The sequence below is a fragment of the Triticum aestivum genome, chromosome 2A, assembly GCF_018294505.1.
Source record: "Triticum aestivum cultivar Chinese Spring chromosome 2A, IWGSC CS RefSeq v2.1, whole genome shotgun sequence".
Lineage (NCBI taxonomy): Eukaryota > Viridiplantae > Streptophyta > Magnoliopsida > Poales > Poaceae > Triticum > Triticum aestivum.
In genome coordinates, this window is record NC_057797.1 from 304,082,533 (window position 1) to 304,103,973 (window position 21,441).

The following is a 21,441-nucleotide window of genomic DNA, read 5'->3' on the forward strand; positions in this document are numbered from 1 at the left end:
CGCGCATGCTCCTAGGGGGATAGATTGGTAGGAAAAGACCATCGCTCGTCCCCGACCGCCACTCATAAGGAAGACAATCAAATAACACCTCATGTTCCAAATTTGTTGCATAACATTTACCATACGTGCATGCTACGGGACTTGCAAACTTCAACACAAGTATTTCTCAATTTCACAACTACTCAACTAGCATGACTTTGATATTATTACCTCCGTATCTCAAAACAATCATCAAGCATCAAACTTCTCTTAGTATTCAATACTCTATATGAAAGTTTTTACTATTCTTGGATGCCTAGCATATTAGGATTATTTAAGCAAATTACCATGCTATTTAAGACTCTCAAAATAATCTAAGTGAAGCATGAGAGTTCATCTATTTCTTCAAAATAAAACTACCACCATGCTCTAAAAGATATAAGTGAAGCACTAGATCAAATGACAAACTACTCCGAAAGATATAAGTGAAGATCAATGAGTAGTTGAATAATTATGCAACTATGTGAAGACTCTCTAACATTAAATAATTTCAGATCTTGTTATTTTATTCAAATAGCAAGCAAAGCAAAAGAAAATGACATTCTAAGAATAGCAAACATCATGTGAGGAAGCAAAAACTTAGGATCAACCGAAACTAACCGATAGTTGTTGAAGAAGAAAAGTGGGATGCCAACCGGGGCATCCCCAAGCTTAGATGCTTGAGACTTCTTGAAATATTATCTTGGGGTGCCTTGGGCATCCCCAAGCTTGAGCTTTTGTGTCTCCTTAATTCCTCTCATATCACGGTCTCCCTAAATCTCAAAAGCTTCATCCACACAAAACTCAACAAGGACTCGTGAGATAAGTTAGTATAAACCATTGCAAAAACCTTATCATACTCTACTGTAGAAAATCACTAAAATTATTATTAAACATTGCATACTAAATGCCTCTACATATTTAATGGTCTTATCCTCAAATAGAATCATTAAAGAAGCAAACATATGCAAACAATGCAAACATAACATCAATCTGCCTAAACAGGACAGTCTGTAAAGAATGCTGCAACATCCATACTTCCCTAGCTCCAACAATTATGAAAGAAAATTCCCACTGTAGTAAATTTATCAGAGCTTAATATTCAAAAGGTTTCAACATTTTATCACATTCTGACTTTTCTAGGGAATTATTGCAACAGCGGTAAACTTTCTATTTTCAAACAGCAACATGTATACTTGTAACATAGACATAGTAAAGGCTATCAATGCTACTTTTATTGAAATAAAAGATGCAAAACATTATTATAAATAACAGCAAGCAAGTCCTAACAAAATAAATTGACGCTCCAAGCAAAACACATATCATGTGGCGAATAAAAATATAGCTCCAAGTAAAGTTACCTATGAACGGAGACGAAAGAGGGGATGCCTTCCGGGGCATCCCCAAGCTTAGGCTCTTGGTTGTCCTTGAATATTACCTTGGGGTGCCTTGGGCATCCCCAAGATTAGGCTCTTTCCACTCCTTATTCCATAATCCATCGAATCTTTACCCAAAACTTGAAAACTTCACAACACAAAACTTAAAGTAGAAAACTCGTGAGCTCCATTAGTATAAGAAAATAAATTACCACTTCAAGGTACTGTAATGAACTCATTCTTAATTTATATTGGTGTTAAACCTACTGTATTCAAACTTCTCTATGGTTTATAAACTCTTTTACTAGCCATAGATTCATCAAAATAAGTAAACAACATATCGAAAACAGAATCTGTAAAAAACAGAACAGTCTGTAGTAATCTGGATCAAACGTATACTTCTGGAACTCATAAAATTCTCAAATAAATTTCTGGACCTGAATAATTTATCTATTAATCATCTGAAAAAATAATTAACTAAATATCACTTTCCAAATAAAAATGGCAGCAATTCTCGTGAGCGCTAAAGTTTCTGTTTTTTTACAGCATGATCATAAAGACTTCACCCAAGTCTTCCCAAAGGTTCTACTTGGCACAAACACTAATTAAAAGCATAAAACCACATATAAACAGAGGCCAGATGAATTATTTATTACTAAACAGGAGCAAAAAGCAAGGAACAAAAATAAAATTGGGTTGCCTCCCAACAAGCGCTTTCGTTTAACGGCCCTAGCTAGGCATGATAATGACAATGATGCTCACATAAAGGATAAGAACTGAAACATAAAGAGAGCATCATGAAGAATATGACTAGTAAATTTAAGCCTAACCCACTTCCTATGCATAGGGATTTTGTGAGCAAACAACTTGTGGGAACAAGGATCAACTTGCATAGGAAGGTAAAACAAGCATAACTTGATATTATTGCAATTCCTACAAGCATATATTCCTCCCTCATAATAATTTTCAGTAGCATCATGAATGAATTCAACAATATAACCATCACATAAAGCATTCTTTTCATGATCTACAAGCATAGAAAATTTACTACTCTCCACACAAGCAAAATTCTTCTCATGAATAATAGTGGGAGCAAACTCAACAAAAGAATTATCATGTGAGGCATAATCCAATTGAAAACTAAAAGCATGATGACAAGTTTCATGGATATCATTATTCTTTATAGCATACAAGTCATCACAATAATCATCATAGATAGCAACTTTGTTCTCATAATCAATTGGAACCTCTTCCGGAATAGTGGATTCATCACAGAATAAAGTCACGACCTCTCCAAATCCACTTTCATCAATATAATCATCATAATTAGGAGGCATGCTTTCATCATAATAAATTTGCTCATCAAAACTTGGGGGACAAAAAATATCATCTTCATCAAACATAGCTTCCCCAAGCTTGTGGCTTTGCATATCATTAGCATCATGGATATTCAAGGAATTCATACTAACAACATTGCAATCATGCTCATCATTCAAATATTTAGTGCCAAACATTCAGATGCATTCTTCTTCTAGTACTTGAGCACAATTATCGGAATCCTTATTTTCATGATAGATATTAAAAAGATGAAGCATATGAGACAAACTCAATTCCATTTTATTATAGTTTTCTTTTATAAACTAAACTAGTGATAAAACAAGAAACTAAAAGACTCGATTGCAAGATCTAAAGATATACCTTCAAGCGCTAACCTCCCCGGCAACGGTGCCAGAAAAGAGCTTGATGTCTACTACACAACCTTCTTCTTGTAGACGTTGTTGGGCCTCCAAGTGCAGAGGTTTGTAGGACAGTAGCAAATTTCCCTCAAGTGGATGATCTAAGGTTTATCAATCGTGGGAGGCGTAGGATGAAGATGATCTCTCTCAAGCAACCCTGCAACCAAATAACAAAGAGTCTCTTGTGTTCCCAACACACCCAATACAATGGTAAATTGTATAGGTGCACTAGTTCGGCGAAGAGATGGTGATACAAGTGGTATATGGATAGTAGATAAAGGTATTTGTAATCTGAAATTATAAAAACAGCAAGGTAACTAATGATAAAAGTGAGCGTAAATGGTATTGCAATGCGTTGAAACAAGGCCTAGGGTTCATACTTTCGCTAGTGTAAGTTCCCTCAACAATAATAGCATAATTGGATCACATAACCATCCCTCAACATGCAACAAAGAGTCACTCCAAAGTCACTAATAGCGGAGAACGAACGAAGAGATTATGGTAGGGTACGAAACCACCTCAAAGTTATTCTTTCCAATCAATCCGTTGGGCTATTCCTACAAGTGTCACAAACAGCCCTAGAGTTCGTACTAGAATAACACCTTAAGACACAAATCAACCAAAACCCTAATGTCACCTAGATACTCCAATGTCACCTCAAGTATCCGTGGGTATGATTATACGATATGCATCACACAATCTCAGATTCATCTATTCAACCAACACAAAGGACCTCAAAGAGTGCCCCAAAGTTTCTACCGGAGAATCACGACGAAAACGTGTGCCAACCCCTATGCATAGGTTCATGTGCGGAACCCGCAAGTTGATCACCAAAACACACATCAAGTGAATCACGTGATATCCCATTGTCACCACAGATATGCACGGCAAGACATACATCAAGTGTTCTCAAATCTTTAAAGACTCAATCCGATAAGATAACTTCAAAGGGGAAACTCAATCCATTACAAGAGAGTAGAGGGGGGAGAAAACATCATAGGATCCAAATATAATAGCAAAGCTCGCGATACATCAAGATCGTATCACCTCAAGAACACGAGAGAGAGAGAGAGAGAGATCAAACACATAACTACTGGTACATACCCTCAGCCCCGAGGGAGAACTACTCCCTCCTCGTCATGGAGAGCACCGGGATGATGAAGATGGCCACCGGAGAAGAATTCCCCCTCCGGCAGGGTGCCGGAACGGGTCTAGATTGGCTTTCAGTGGCTACGGAGGCTTATGGCGACGGAACTCCCGATCTATTACGCCCCCGGATGTTTTTAGGGTATATGGAGATATATAGGTGGAAGAAGTACGTCAGGGGGGCCACGAGGGGCTCACGAGGGTGGAGGGCGCGCCGCGCGCCCCCCTGCCTCGTGGCCTCCTTGTAAGTCCCCTGGCGTGCACTCCAAGTCTTCTGGGCTTCTTTCCTTCCAAAAATGAGTTCCGTGAAGTTTCGGGTCAATTGGACTCCGTTTGATTTTCCTTTTCTTCGAAACCCTAAAACAAGGTAAAAACAGAAACTGGCACTGGGCTCTGGGTTAATAGGTTAGTCCCAAAAATGATATAAAAGTGTATAATAAAGCCCATAAACATTCAAAACAGTAGATAATATAGCATGGAGCAATCAAAGATTATAGATACGTTGGAGACGTATCATTAAGTGTACATCGGAACTTCGGCTGGAACTGTGCAAAATAATTCATAGGCTTTGTAACATGTTGCTGCAACTCAACTACAATAGGTTTCTGTATCAAATGGTGAACGGTTCCAGTAGCATCGTCAAACAAGTACTTCGCTGGTAGATCTCTCAGAAAGGTTGTGATCATCTATACCATAAGCAGTTGATAAGCATTTCCACCAAGCATTATTTCACCAAATGGGGAACACCACTCAAAAGTGACCAGAAGTACAGTAAGCTGAATTCTAGCTCTGGAACCCCCAGTGTTTGTTTAGAATTGCAGTTCTTATCAAGCTGGCCATTCCTCTTATATTCCCTTTGACTCAAAAATAGCCAACACATGCTCATGGTCTTCATGGTTCCCTGCAATTTCTCATGCCAAGGAATATTACATGTAGCAACCTCCTCCAGAACATGATGTTCAGACAAGTTCCATTGCTCCTGGCTTTGATGCACGAGGTCACTAACGCCCCATAATTTCTCAAGGCAAAAACACCCAGCCAACTCACTGATGTGCACATGATGAATAAACTGAAGCTCAATAAATTCCACAAATTGTAGTTCAGACAAAACATGCACTTCTCGAGGATTGTTGGATGGTAATAGAAACTGAAAATTATGCCTAAGGCAGGGCCTCCAGTCAATTGTTTTCCTCACAAAACTGAGAGTCGATGCAACTCCACATTGTAATTTTTCAAAAGAGCTAGGGAGAGCAGACTGAATGATGAAATCCTTGCTATTTGTTTTAGGATGTGCATAAGCACAAATCATCTCACTAACACAATCGTTTAGGTCAGTGAAAACCAAGAAAGTGAGCTACCCTTGTTCAGTGATATTAGCCAGACCGGAAGAGAGTACTGGCTCACGGTGAATGAACTGAAAACCCAAACTGCTCGTCGTGTTCCAAGCACTATGTTTCTTCACACTCCGAAATTGATGTACAACAGTAGGAGCAAGACCAGAATGATGTATTTCAAGAGCAGGAATAATACTACATGTACAGAGTTCTGAAGGGAACTGTTTATTGTAAGGAAATAGCTTGGGCTCCTTACTGAGACATGGACCAACATTGTTCTATTGCGAAGACCATGAGCACAAGAGCTGACCAGTGATTATCTCTATGAAGTATCCACTGAAATTGTACCACCATCGCCATGTATTGCGCACAAAATCTCCAATGTGAAATAGTTTCTTCGGATTAGAACTACTCGTCAAGCCAATGCCTCGCACTTGGACAGACATAAACGAATGCGCCCTGAACGTCCATGTATGAAGGTCATGAACAGAAGTAGTGATCGGGAGGTTCCATTGGGCAACACTAGAACAACAGACCTCTGATGGCACACTGATTGCAAACGACGGCCACATAACCGGTCGAGCCTCCATTCCCTCTGCAATAAGAGCTGCCCGAAATGATGGCCACGACATTGGACACAACTCGACCTTGCTGCAATTGCCTTGCCAAATGAGAGATCCTTGTCCATTTACCCTTTGCAGTTGCAATTCACTCTTCACACTTGGTTGGTGATGTGTACTGAAGGATTCGAGGCAAGGTATGTCATAGAAAAATTCTAATTCAGTAAATCCTTTAATATCAGACGGTGCCTGATCTGGTGGACGCCCAGGCTGCCATCGTGCACCTGAGAAACAACTGAAAGGCTCCTTCCAGGGAAACATCTCATAACAGCAATCTTGAGGAGAGGCCACATCTGAACATGGCTCCTTCAGATAGTTTGTATCAGAAAGAGGCTTGAATGACGGCCATGGACCAGGCCTTAAGGGGTGACCCATTTGCCTGGTCTTCATTTGTGCGGGTGGTGGCCATGATTGTTGTTCGACATGGGCGGGGCACTCTGCCGAGCACCTAGTTGGCTCTGGTGCAGGCAAGCTGCTGGGGACGATGAGGACGACAATGCGGTCCGCCTCGCTCGCTACTTGGGTGGAGGTGTTGATGGAGAGCAGTGGCGAGCCGTCCAACTCCTGCACGCTGGTCTTGGGGTCAACATCGATGATGCTTGCCACCAGGGTGACGATCTCGACAGCGACCTCCTGGTGGATGAGATCGACCATGAACTCGGGGTGGACGGTGGTGGTGGTGCCCTGGTTCTCCTTGAGTTTGACGACGATGGAGACTTGAGTCGAGCAATCCGTCGAACAGGTGATGGGCGCCCTGGCAATGCAGTTAGTGGAGACATCACAAATGACCTCGAGGACCTCTATGGACTTGGTGGTGGAGGAGGAGACGTTGGTAGTGGCCGGGGTGACCGTGGTGTCGATGGTGAGGTCGACTGCAAGCTCGGGGAAGATGGCAACAATGGCATCTCGGCGCGAGCATTCCGTCAAACAGGTAACATGTGCCCTCGTGACACAGGCAGGGGGCGCGTCTTGGATGAGCTCAAGCACTTCCTGGGCCTTGGTGGTGGAGCCGGAGACGTCGGGGACGGGCGCCGATGCGGCGTGCGTCGTGGTTGAGGCCGCCGGATCGATAAGCAGGGTAACCACACGAGGGTCACCAGCGCTTGCAACACCCAATAGTGCGCTCATCTCCTCCGCCTTAGCACATAATCTCTTTAGATACCACAACAACTGCTCATTGGCAGACATGTTATCCCACTTCAGTGGTAAGTCGGCAGGCATGGCGTCATCGTCGGTGGAACAGATGAATTGGCGTGGAAGAAAAAATGAGAAAAATTAGATGGTGGAAGGATGGTGGCCTGGTTCTGAATACCAGATGTTAGGGACTAGCTGTAGTCTTGCTAGTAATCTCTCTCTCTCTCAGGAAGGTTTGATACAGAGTAGCAATTACAACCAGAAGTTACAAGCGAATTGGGGGAGAACATGGAAGAACTGGAGGTAGGGGAAGAAAGGAAGGTAGCCGCCGCCAAGCCGTCCGTGATCCACTGGATAAGTTGTGTGTTGCTTTTGCCCACATACTTGTGGCTGCAGCTGCCAGAGGACTCCCAGCCGGGCCAGGCCCATGTGATGTCCAGAGGCAAGCTTATATGGGCTAGGGGAGAGCCCTGACAAAAACATGGTTTAATTGCTTGGGATCCGGCAAAGCGCAAGGGCGGGGGAAACGGGAAAATTTGGGTTTTCGCTGCCCCTCCCGCCAAGCAAACGCGCCCAGTCCCGCGTGCGCCGCGCGGCCAAAACCTCAAAAAACCCTTCCCACCCTTTGCCCCGCCTCATGCACGCCGCGTCGCAATTCTCTCGCTCGCGTTCGTCACCCCTCCGCTATAAATCCCGCCACCCCGCGACCGAAACCCCCCTCCCCCCTTTCCGCCCGCCCGCCCGCCCGCCCGCGCCGCCTCTCGGATCCGCTCCTTCGGCCTCGTTCCCCCGTCGCCTCCGCCGCCGCCGGCGAGGAGGCCGAATAGGTAACCCTGGGGCTTCGTTTTTTCTTCTTCTCGGTCCTGTTTTTACCGTGCCTGCGGATTGATTAGTTCGGGGTGGTGTTTAGGGGCGCGCGTGCTCCGATAGTCCCTGGGCTCCGTGCTGTTTGACCGACGATTCGTTTGCGCTGCTGCTCTGGCTCCGCATCCAGGCGGGATTGATGGATTCCTTCGGTTCGTTGTGGATTTATCAGTGACGGTTTTCTAGTGGAAACATTTTTGCCTTGCCTGCTGTTCTAGTTCTGTATTCCGCTGCGGATTTCTTTGATTTCTGTACCATCTACTGGAGGTGATTCCGGAAAGATTGTCGGTGTGTTGCCGCAACGCAGAGCAGAGTTAACGGAATGGCGACCGTTCCCTCTGTAACCGCGCCTGCCCCTATTTGGGCCATTTCCGCCGTATTTCCTCCCGTGTATCATACTCATCTCTTCGGATGTGCGTCGTGGGGGCTTAGCTTGCTGGTCTGTGGTGCGGAAGTAGCTCCATCTGTGATTGTTCGCTGTGCTTAGCTCCGGGGAGCCCTGTGCGTCTGCCTATCCATATAGTTAGTTTGTTTGATGTGTTCTGTGTAGGGGGTTAGGAGACTATTTTCAGAAATCCGTTGGTCTGCTTGAGCAGTGGTGGTTCATGACTTGATTATTGCAGTTCCTACCAAAAAAACCCACCGTTTTCTTCAATAGTTCTGCGCCTCCCCCAAATTGGTTAAACTTCTGTTTAAGTAGATATCCCCCCACCGGTGTTGAAGTTTCTGATGTTTTTTTTTTGATCGTGCTGCATTGCAGGAGTACTTGCATACTTAGTGGATCCCTGCTTGGTGGCATTGAGATTCACCGCAAATCTTCTGTAGCCTTAATTTGCCTTGACTGCCTGCAGCTGGTGATTTTTGTTCTTGAGTATCCTAGGTATGTGTCACTAATTCCATGCCTATTTGAATGAATGAATTAACTAGAAGGCTTCAGCTCTGTTCATTTTGTTTATGGCTCCACTCCTGTGACAAACAGCTGTTAGTCAAGCTTTGATATGTCCTATGGCCGGTGATGCAATTTTAGGAACAGTTCATTACCTTACTGTTGAATTAGTTAATTTGCTTACTTGTAGTTGTTAATAAGGTCTTGTAATGGAATATTGACTTGCTTTTAGCATGTCTTCTGAAGTTTCTTGCTATCTTTGTGTAGAGGAGCTATATATCTACATGGATTAGCACACAGTTTTCAAGGGGCACCTGGTGCTGCTAGCCTTGCTTTTGCTTTATTTGGTGGCTTGGTGCAACCACCTGTGCTGATAGTTTTGGTGCACCTTTCTTCATTTGCCTATTCTTAGCTTATTACTTGGGGATCTTTTGAGAATTGCCATGCTGAGTGCTACTTCCCCAGTTGCTTACTCACGGTTACACTGGTTTCATGCTAGTTTTAGCATTTGCCAATGTTTTCATGTTTGTGAACCAATTATAGTGTGATGTAATAATGAGATGTTAGTGCCATGATTGTTTACTTTTGATTTGGAAGACATGGGTTTAATGATGGCTATGTTGTTTCCTACCCCCTATTGTTGCTAGAGGTTGAGGTCTACTCATAGATTATCATTCCCAAAGGCAAAATCAAGTTGTCTAAATCAGTTAAGGAATTGGATACAGGTTCAACAGATTGTTGATGTGTATGTTTCTTATTCATTACCTTTTGCTTCTGCTTCCAATTTGGAATTGATCTTCTACATGTTGCGGGGTTGGCTCTAGAACATGTCTAGTGATTTTGATGAAGTGTGTTGCTCTGTTAATCTTTTCATGTAATTAAGTTTGGATTGGAAGTAAGTACTGTATTTTCTTGCTAATTGTTGATGAGGCTGACTAATTCTGAATTTTACAGGGATATATCAAATATGGTGAAAAGTCCACGTTCTCCAGTTACCACAGGTATTGTTCTTAATTACTTCTATTGTTACTTGTTTTGCATGACTACAGTAGTCACCTTTCCAATCTATAGCATGGTTATATCTGTTTCCATGAATGTGTAATATGATATACTCAATGCTATCAGGGTATTTTCCATGTGCATCTGCTTTGAGAATGTGAATTTCAAATGTTGTCTGACTCTTGTTTTATGTTTAATGTGTTACATGTTGGTATATTCTACTAGGCACTGCAAAGAAAGTTATGACATTTCTTTAGAAAAAACTAATGCTTTACCCTTTTAAAACAAGTATTCTGCTTTGCGTTCATATATAACAGTGCAAAGGAGCAAATTATATGCTGACATAGACATGTCATACGTGCTAATGTTTCTGCGATGCTCACTAGCTAGACATGGCATAAGCAAAGTTGGTTTCTTGCCATGAATTAACCAGTATTGACTTTTGTATTAGATTTGTATAAATATTAATCTGTATCCTTATTGAGTGTCTGGGCAGTCTTCTAGTTTGTCTAATGTGTCTTATATGGAGCTTTGACTCAAACTGGATAGACATCAAGAGGGAGATCGTAAACCATGTACCCATTGCTATCACTGCTCTCCATTGCTGACCCCACTTCCTATGTTATCACTAAAATGAAGACAGACATTGTGGTACATGCAACATTTTGTATAAATCATCAATATTTTAATGGCACACACATACTGTTTGCAGCATAAAATCCTTTATACTTATGCTTTACTTGGAGTGGTATGAACACTTGGAGCATGGATTGGTTTGACTCATATCACAGTACTACAAAAAACTGATTGTGTTTTTCTGCAAGAAAATATGATTTTGTTTGACTCGTATATCCAGTCGTAGTCTGTTGAATGTGCTTTTACTTTTATCAACCTAGTGCCTTGACTGTGAAACTAAATTCAAGATATAAATGAGGTCACTTATCTTGTGTCCATGCTAGTGTTCCTTGGAAGAGAGAAACAGTTGTGAAAGTAATGCCTGGTTCTGTACAGTTGCCCTTCTAATGAGAACTTATTTTTAGACGAACTTAATTTGAACCCCCAAGTACATGAATAACAGGGTCAGGTGATCAATGTATGTATGTAGGTGCACACTTAAATCCTGTGTATGAAGATCCATGTAACCTCAACAAGCCATCATGCATGAAGATCCACTTCTGTGCACTTTTTATATACGTTACTGGATTCAAGACTGCTTTTAATGCTATAGATCATCAGCATATTTCTAATTCCCCTTCTTGTTAATTGCCTATATGCATATGGCTTATGCTTCATGGTGTTTGATTGGTTTTTATTAATCAATTTAATGATCTAATTCTGAAGTTTCATCAAGAATGGGTCTTGTGGCTATTTAAGTTCCCTGAAAAGGTTAGTCATGGTCTTTGTTTTCAAGATGAGCCTCTGATATCACCTAGTGACTTGTGTATTTTTATCAGATAAAAGAGCTACAAGTTGCAACTTCAATTTTCACTGCAGGGGTTACACCAGGAAAACACAAAATTAACCATATAATATAAATATAGATATAAATGAGGCTTTTTTTGTGCCATCTGATCTTGGTGTCTGGGCGATATCTACAATTTTGCTTGTGTGTGTGTCTCGCCATAGATCTTGTTGGAGCTTTGTCTGTGACTTGATTTTCAAGTTAATGATAGCTGGCAGCAACTGCCTGTAACTTATACAGTGAACATCTGTTCTGTTTCTTCATACCAATTGGCAGTTGGCACCCCTAGCACTTTCCTTTTTGTTAGGAAGGAGATCCATCTATATAATATTAGTTTCCAAGAAATACACAAAAGGCTTGAATGCCATTTCATGAAAAAGAATATCAAAGAGGTTTCTGCATGCCTCATTGAGGCTAAGCAATCATCTCTTAACACCTGTCTTGTGTCTGCTGAGTGCTGGCATCGTTGCCAGTCAAGCTTGTGGAAGGCAGCCAAGTCTAGGCTGGCCAGCTCTCATGCCTACCAGTTATGGACCCAATCCCATTGCTGTAACACCTGAGTGCTGTGTCATTGTATTATTGATGCCTTTTCACTGTTCAGCATTTAGTTTCTTTCTTTTGTTCCTGATTTAGTTATTTTATCTGAATGATGGCCTTTCAGGAACAAAAAGGTGCAGAGCAAAGCCACAAAAGAAGGGTGAAGAATTCACCGCACAAGGAAAATTGGTGGATGGGCCTCAGGATGCAACAAATGGTGTTGAAAAGGGTGCTGGTTCTGCTACTCACAAGAGGCCAAGGAGGGCAGCAGCCTGTTCTGATTTTAAGGAGAAATCTGTACGTTTATCAGAAAAAACTTCTGTTGTCAAGATCAAGAAAAATCGGATGGAAGAGGAAGAAATAGATGCAATCAACCTGACAAAATTAGGGCCAGAAGATTCGCCGCCTTGCCGGAAGTTGATTGATTTCATCTTGCATGATGCAGATGGGAATCTGCAGCCATTTGAAATGTCTGAAATAGATGATTTTTTCATAACAGCTCTCATCATGCCTATGGATGATGATCTAGAAAAAGAGCGTGAAAGAGGTGTACGCTGTGAAGGATTTGGGCGTATTGAGGACTGGGCAATATCTGGTTATGATGAAGGTACTGCAGTGGTCTGGCTCTCGACAGAACTTGCTGATTATGAATGTGTGAAACCAGCAAGCAACTACAAGTCTTACTACAACCACTTCTATGAGAAGGCACAGGTATGTGTTGAAGTCTACAGGAAGCTCATGAGATCAGTAGGTGGGAATCCTAACATGAGTCTGGAAGAATTGCTTGCTAGTGTTGTTCGCTCTGTTAATGCTATCCAAGGTTACACTGGAACAATGAGCAAAGAATTCATGATTGCCACTGGTGAGTTTGTATACAACCAGCTCATTGGTTTGGATCAGACGGCAGGCAATGATGATGAGAAGCTTGTTACGTTGCCAGTTCTTCTTGCTCTAAGAGATGAGTGCAAATCTCGAGCAGAATTTACCAAGATGCCACTTAGCATTTCAAATGGGAGCCTGAAGATCAAGGATATTGAGTGTAAAGAGGTAGCTGAGGATGATGATGAGAAATTAGCAAGATTATTGCATGAAGAAGAAGAATGGAAGATGATGAAGAAACAGAGGGGTAACCGTGGAGTCCCTTCCCAGAAAAATGTCTACATCAAAATTAGTGAAGCTGAGATTGCAAATGACTACCCTCTGCCTGCATACTATAAACCATCTAGCCAGGAAATGGATGAATACATATTTGATAGTGAGGATGGCATGTTCTCTGGTGATGTGCCAGTAAGAATCCTCAATAACTGGGCTCTATACAATGCAGATTCTAGGCTTATTTCTCTGGAATTAATCCCTATGAAGTCAGGCGCAGAAAATGATATAGTTGTCTTTGGATCTGGTTTTATGAGAGAGGATGATGGCAGTTGCTGTTCCACAGCTGAGTCTGCAAAGTTGTCTTCTTCATCAAGTAAAGCTGATAACCAGGATGTAGGAGTTCCAATATATTTGAGCCCAATCAAGGAATGGGTTATAGAATTTGGTGGCTCGATGGTTTGCATAACCATTCGAACTGATGTTGCTTGGTGAGTACCCCAGTCAGTTTTTACTGCTATTTTATTGTGTAATCTTCATGCCACTGCCTGTTCAGTATTCTTTTCACTGAATCCTCTCATTCCTTTACCCCAGTCTTTATTTGTTTCTGTCGGCACTCCATTAGAACTTACATTGCATGTATTTTCAGGTACAAGCTACGGCAGCCAATAAAGCAATATGCTCCTTGGTGTGAACCTGTACTGAAAACAGCAAGGCTTGCTGTCAGCATCATCACCCTGCTAAAAGAGCAAAGCCGTGCTTCAAAGCTTTCTTTTGCTGATGTCATCAAGAAAGTGGCAGAGTTTGACAAAGAGAATCCTGCCTTTATATCGTCCAATATTGTACTGGTTGAGAGGTACATTGTGGTACATGGACAGATCATACTTCAGCAGTTTGCAGATTTCCCTGATGAGACAATTCGACGTAGTGCTTTTGCTACTGGCCTGTTGATGAAGATGGAGCAGAGAAGGCATACAAAGTTGTTCATGAAGAAAAAGGCTCAAGTAACAAGAGGAGAGAATCTGAATCCAATTGCAACAATGGGAACATCATCAAAAAGAAAAGCAATGCGTGCAACCACAACAAGATTGATCAACAGAATATGGAGTGATTACTATGCACACCATTTCCCTGAAGATTTGAAGGAGGGAGATGGAAACGAAGCAAAAGAAGTTGATGATGAACAAGAAGAAAATGAAGATGAGGATGCTGAGGAAGAGGTACAGATTGAAGAAGACAAGGTTGCAAAGACTCCACCATCAACACGGTCTCGAAAATTGGTATCACAAACTAGCAAAGAAATGAGATGGAAGGGTGAGCCAGCTGGGAAAACAACTTCTGGAGAAGCTTTATACAAATGTGCGTATGCACGGGAACTCAGAATAGATGTCGGAGGGGCAGTCACACTGGAAGATGATTCCGGAGAAATAGTCATATGCTTTGTTGAGTACATGTTTCAGAAATCTGATGGTGCAAAAATGGTTCATGGAAGGATTCTGCAAAAAGGCTCAGAAACTGTTCTTGGCAATGCTGCAAATGAAAGGGACATTTTCTTAACTAATGACTGTTTGGAGTTTGAACTAAAGGACATCAAAGAATTGGTCTCTGTCAATCTCCAATCAATGCCTTGGGGTCACAAGTATAGAAAAGAGAATTCTGAAGCTGAGAAGATTGAGTGGGCCAAAGTGGAAGAGAGGAAAAAGAAGGGTCTGCCCATGGAATATTTATGTAGAAGCCTGTACTGGCCTGAGAAGGGTGCCTTCTTCTCTCTACCTCGTGATAAACTGGGTCTTGGTAATGGTGTCTGTGGCTCTTGTGAGCACAGAGAGCCGGACTCTGATGAATTAAGAATACTTACCAAGACCAGCTTCATTTACAGAAAGGTAACCTATAGTGTCCATGACTTCTTATACATTAGGCCTGAGTTTTTCTCCCAAGAGGAGGATCGTGGCACCTACAAGGCAGGAAGAAACATTGGCCTGAAGCCCTATGCAGTTTGCCATCTTTTGGATGTCTGTGGACCTGCTGGTTCTAAAAAAGTTGACCCTGCATCAACAAAAGTCAGTGTTCGAAGATTTTATAGACCAGATGACATTTCAACTGCTAAAGCTTATACATCTGATATCAGAGAGGTTATACTCTTCTTCCTCTGTATATATTTGTTTTATGTCTGATATCTGTAATACCATCATTAGTTCCATGCTTCATAACATGCCAAAGTTTTGTGATCATTCTCCTTAAATAGTCTTCAATACATATTGTTAACCTTTTTTTGCTTGATTCAGGTATACTATAGTGAAGATATAATTAATGTGCCGGTGGATATGGTAGAGGGAAAATGTGAGGTCCGAAAGAAGATAGATATCTCAAATTCAGACCTTCCAGTAATGATTGAACATGTATTCTTCTGTGAGCATTTCTATGATTGTGCCACTGGGGCTCTCAAGCAGGTTAGTTGGCTAATATAACATTTTGATTTAGAACTGCTAGTTTTGGTATTTAACTGAATGTATGTTCTGCCTTCACAGTTGCCTTCAAATGTAAAGCTCATGTCTGTGGCTCGCAAGGCAACTGGTGCTTTGAAAAAGAACAAGGGAAAGCAGATCTGTGAAAATAATGAAGTTGATTCAGGCAAATGGATGGAGGTGCCCAAAGAGAGCCGTATTGCAACTCTCGACATTTTTGCTGGCTGTGGAGGTTTATCCGAAGGGTTGCAGCAAGCTGGTATGCACTTCCTTCAGTGGTATGGTTTAGCATGAAAATGTTGGTCTTCTGACTGATTTTTTTATTATCATTGTTAAACTCTGCAGGTGTGTCATTTACAAAATGGGCAATTGAATATGAGGAACCAGCTGGTGAAGCATTTAGGCAAAATCATCCGGAAGCTGCTGTGTTTGTGGATAACTGCAATGTGATTTTAAAGTAGGTGAAATTGTTTAATTTATGTGCTGTGTTGCATTTATTTATTTGTGTAGCTCAATCAAGATTGCTTTGTGACGATGCAGGGCAATCATGGACAAGTGTGGGGATTCTGATGACTGTGTCTCAACTTCTGAAGCTGCTGAACAAGCAGCTAAACTTGCTGAAGAGAATATTAAAAACCTTCCTGTCCCTGGTGAAGTAGAATTCATAAATGGCGGTCCTCCCTGTCAGGTACATTATATTGCTATAAGCACTGGTAAGCAGTTTGTTGTTCAAAATGTTAACCCATTATTTACCTATGTATACCCTTTTTCTGTTACCAGGGCTTTTCTGGCATGAACAGATTCAACCAAAGCCCATGGAGTAAAGTTCAGTGTGAGATGATTTTAGCATTCCTCTCTTTTGCGGAGTATTTTCGTCCCAGATTCTTTCTTTTAGAAAATGTCAGGAATTTTGTTTCGTTCAACAAAGGGCAGACCTTCCGACTGGCGGTTGCATCTCTTTTGGAAATGGGATACCAGGTGCTAATTCTTGCCATTGTCTACTTAAACTACCTAGTTAGCACTTCTTTGAATCTATATACTGAGAAGTTGTATACCTGTTGTTTAGGTTCGTTTTGGAATCTTAGAAGCAGGTACTTTTGGTGTTGCTCAGTCCAGGAAAAGGGCATTCATTTGGGCTGCTGCTCCTGGAGAGATTCTTCCTGATTGGCCAGAACCGATGCACGTGTTTGCTAGCCCTGAACTGAAAATAACACTGCCTGATGGCAAATACTATGCAGCTGCCAAAAGCACTGCTGGTGGGGCACCTTTCCGTGCAATAACTGTTAGAGATACAATTGGGGATTTGCCGAAAGTGGAAAATGGTGCAAGTAAACTCGTACTTGAAGTAATATTCCAAGGCCATTCAGTTTTTCTTTTGTTTCTGCTCTGGATTCCCATATTTAGTGATTTCCTCTCTTAATGCAGTATGGAGGTGAGCCTACCTCTTGGTTTCAGAAGAAGATCAGAGGTAGCACTATTGCATTGAACGATCACATATCTAAGGAGATGAATGAATTAAATCTCATAAGATGCAAACATATTCCCAAACGACCTGGTTGTGACTGGCATGACCTGCCAGATGAGAAGGTAAATGAGACTGTCCTACTCTGTAGCTGCATTCACTGTTTCTGTTGATCCCTTTTTGGTGTTTGTGATATGTTAATTCCCCGAACATACATGTGCAGGTGAAGCTATCTTCTGGGCAAATGGTGGACCTGATACCTTGGTGCTTGCCTAACACCGCTAAAAGGCACAATCAGTGGAAGGGTCTGTATGGGAGGTTAGATTGGGAGGGCAATTTCCCCACGTCTGTGACTGATCCTCAGCCGATGGGCAAGGTTGGCATGTGCTTCCACCCTGACCAGGATAGGATTATCACAGTCCGCGAATGTGCGCGATCTCAGGTAAGCTTAAAGCTGCTCTGCATCCATCCCCATCTGATTACAAATAATCTCGAATGTGTTAAAGATTGTTGTAAGGCATGGTAAATAATCTGATTTGAACCTATCAACGTCTGCAGGGCTTTCCTGACAGCTACCAGTTTTCGGGCACCATTCAGAGCAAGCACAGGCAGATTGGCAATGCTGTGCCACCCCCTCTTGCCTTTGCGCTTGGGAGGAAGCTGAAGGAAGCCGTTGATGGGAAGCACCAGCAGGCCTGACACCGTCCGTAGAACTCCCAAGGGACAGAATCACCAGCATTCAAGTTTCTCCTCTATTGTGCGTGACTGGTATGAACTGTCTCGAGCCAGCATTCAAGCCACATACTGATGTCACGATGTGAACTATCATGCATGAACTTGTGATTTTATTGGTCTCCTTGTATATTCTTAGATTATTGTTGATTGGCGCCCAAATTCAGATTTGTGATTGTATCCAAACATTGCACGTCACATGTTCTGGAGCTAAGATATAACAACGTTTCCTCATACTCGATGTTTGGGGATTGAAGTCTTTTGTGTGTACAAGCCAACCTAATTCTTCCGAGTGAAGGCTTTGAAATCTTCCTCCCAAGGAGCTATTTAGTTTGGTTTCAAAGATTCAATTCTTTGGCACACCTTTGTTAAATTCTTCGTTGGTGGGTTCGTTGATGGGTTGGATGACTTGTTAAGTCAGTTCAGTGGCGTTGATTTTGAAACCTAATCGTTAGAGCATCTCCAATAGGCCCTATTTTAGGGCGCTTGGGCAAAAACCCAATCCGACTTTTTTTTTTCAAAACTTCTTTTGTGCGCCCTAAAATGAAGTGTAAGTGCTGTAAATATACAACACTTGGACATGGTTGTCGCCAACCGTAGTCATTTAGCTCCCGCGCGTGACTAGAATGCAGCGCCTCTGCCTGCCCATCGGCCATTGTGTGCCATGGTCGATGTTAAAACTAATTATGTAAGTAGGGAGGAAATCTCCCGTTGTCTGAACAGCCGTACGGTTGCTCCCGCAACGTCGCCTCTCTCCCGCCTGCTTGGAACCGGCACATCTCTTCAGGATCATCATGTCTTTCTAGGAGATGCTATTTTTCGACAAAGGATGGATTTTATTGACTCAAAATAAAGCATCAAGAAGATACAAAACACGATGAGCTTGAACCCGGCCTCTGCATAGCTAAAATGCACACAGCCAACATGAACACACACAAACACGCCGGCGGCTACCAAAGTCATAAGACCAGAGCTATGCATAGACGAAGAAAAAAAGAAAAAGTCCCAAAGCAACCAGACCCATGATCGTCAAAACTATAACAATGACCATATCTGCACCGACCATATCATGATACCACATTGATGATGAGGTCTTCAACATCAACGCCTTCAGGAAGGGAACAACGCTCAAGCATTGCCGTTGCCGGATGCAGCCACTAAGGCCACAATCTGGGGTTTCACCCTGAAGAATCGGTCTGAAGCATGTCCGAGCAATGCTTTTAACAAGGTAACAACGTAGAAAACATCGCCATTGCCAGGTATAACCAACTCCGGTCGAACCTAGGCTTTCACCCCGGAGCTCTAGGCCGGGTGCTCGAGTAGCACTGTCAGGACCCCGACTCGATGTCACATCGATCTAGCCGGTAACACCTCATATCACTTTGCGGCCTCACGCACGGTATTCCCATGGGTGTCGCCTTACCTTTGCCCGGGACCGTTTGCGCCTTTTGGCTCACGTATATGATAGTGTCGCTAGCATCCATATGATAAAGAGCCCGGGCTGACATGACTAGTCGTAAACCCAAAGTGGCACAGACTTACAGGGACAGGCATCCATGACCCAGCTCCGAACGTGTCGGTCATCAGCAAATGGGTCCGGGCTGTAGCACTGGGCTAGCAGGACTCCGGTAAACCGGGCTGTAGCGGGCTAACAGGACTCCGGTACTCAAAGCGTGACATTTCCCCGAAGGGACAGACACAGGAACGAAGAAGGACACATGCCGGCCAGCCTAAGTGTTCCAGAGCAGTAGCAAGCTACCATGGCTCAGCGGTAACACTAGGAGACATTTCCCGGTAAGAGAGGCTACTAAAGATAAACAACTAGATAGTCAGATCCCACACATACCAAGCATTTCAATCATACACACAATATGCTCGATATGTGCAAATACAACGAAGCATCACAACATGACTCTATGACACAAGTACTTTATTTAAGGCTCAGGGAGCCATACATATCATACACACAGGTACGGGTCTCATGACCCAACATACAAGTCATACAGTCATACAAGCCAACAGCGGAAGTACTTTGTCTGGGTACAGACAACTAGTAAAATAAAAGAGGCTTGAAAGCCTAACTATACTACGTGGTCCATCACAAGCTCAGGGTCACCACCTGGGTCTTTAGCCTACTCGTTGATGTCAACGTCTACATAGAACCCATCAGAAGGGGTTGCAGCGTCTTCTGTAAAAATGTAGATTATAGCAACATGAGTACAAAGGTACTCAGCAAGACTTACATCAGATCCTACATACATGCATAGTATCAAGAAGGGTCGGTGGAGTTATTGCAGCAAGCCAGCTTTGACTCTTGGCTAGACTATCCTACGATACTCCAACTTGAAATAGTTTTGCGCACACGAGTCCACTACTCACCACTTCAATACACTACCGAGGATCCACCTCCGTCTTCCTACGGAAGAGCCATCCTCGGCACTCACACTTATCTTGAGGCTTTTAATAGTATCCATTTACTTGTCTATGAACTGTATAGGCAACCAAGTAGTCCTTTACCGCGGACGCGGCTATTCGAATAGATCATGATAACCCTGCAGGGGTGTACTTCTTCATACATGTTTCCACCACTTAGCGTCTGCACACGACATGTGCTCGGCAGACTTCAAGCGAAAGCCGACGTGGGTGTAGACCACGACCTACCTAAACACTTAAGCCTCTAGTCCAGGTTTATCGCCTATTCAGGTTCCATCCGTAGGGAGTCCGGCCGAGGTTTCCCATACGGCCCCGAACGATGTGAACAAGGTTCCCGAGATACCTAACGGGTATTCGGTACACCCGGCCACGTACCTACCGCATCACAGCCCACCCCTACGGTCAGCGCTGTCCACGGCCTCCAGTAGGCTACAAACACCAGAAACTACTTGCAACTCCTGGACAGAGAGCTAGGGTGAATAAGAAGTCGAGCGGGGTTATATTTCAGGGCCCAATGCATGGTAGTAGCTGTATCTTAAATCACATATACAGATCTCAGTGCTTAAGGTCGGCTTCAATGAAACAACCCACCATGTACTCCTACATGGCCTCTCATCGATACCTTTACCAAATCGTGTTCACCACACCACTCTCATTACCGACATAAACATTTCACTCTAGCCCATCACCCAGATGAACCAGACCTGACACGACTCTAAGCATAGCAGGCATAGCAAGGTAGGAACAACACATACACATGGCTCAATCAACTCCTACACATGCTAGTGGGTTTCATCTAGTTACTGTGGCAATGACAGGTCATGCAGAGGAAATGGGTTCAACTACGGTAGCACACAGCAGTTTGAAACGCGTTGTCTTAATGCAGTAAAAGAGAGCAGGAGCGAGAACATGGGATTGTATCGATATGATCAAATGGTTGGTTGCTTGCCTGATGGTTCGATGCACTGATACGGTTCTTCGTTAGGGTAATCACGGTACTCCTCGGGGGCAGAACCTGTCGTAAAGGACAGCGATGCACAAACATCACCAAACAATATGCGACAATATGATGCATGCATGAAACATGGCAATATGAGTGTGTTGGGCTAATGCAACTAAACCAGAAGGGTTTGAACAAATTTGAA

General features: G+C 42.9%; 1 protein-coding gene across 1 annotated transcript; it reads left to right on the forward strand.

The window, feature by feature from the left end:
* Positions 1–7,652: 7,652 nt before the first annotated feature.
* On the forward strand, positions 7,653–18,119 carry LOC123191659 (DNA (cytosine-5)-methyltransferase 1B). The gene is made up of 15 exons (XM_044604317.1): positions 7,653–7,702; positions 8,099–8,191; positions 8,989–9,108; positions 10,069–10,115; positions 12,237–13,695; positions 13,854–15,336; positions 15,490–15,654; positions 15,733–15,928; positions 16,015–16,126; positions 16,210–16,357; positions 16,450–16,647; positions 16,736–17,014; positions 17,095–17,256; positions 17,355–17,573; positions 17,690–18,119. Exons 1-15 carry the CDS (start codon positions 7,653–7,655, stop codon positions 17,828–17,830), a joined length of 4,872 nt encoding a protein of 1,623 aa, XP_044460252.1. The 3' UTR covers positions 17,831–18,119.
* The last annotated feature ends 3,322 nt before the right edge of the window (positions 18,120–21,441 follow it).

Coding starts and splice junctions, on each gene's coding strand:
- LOC123191659 (XM_044604317.1), top strand. CDS start 7,653: ATGGAAGAACTGGAGGTAGGGGAAGAAAGGAAGGTAGCCGCCGCCAAG. Junction 16,127..16,209: donor AACTGCAATGTGATTTTAAA/GTAGGTGAAATT, acceptor GTGACGATGCAG/GGCAATCATGGACAAGTGTG. Junction 17,574..17,689: donor GCGAATGTGCGCGATCTCAG/GTAAGCTTAAAG, acceptor CAACGTCTGCAG/GGCTTTCCTGACAGCTACCA.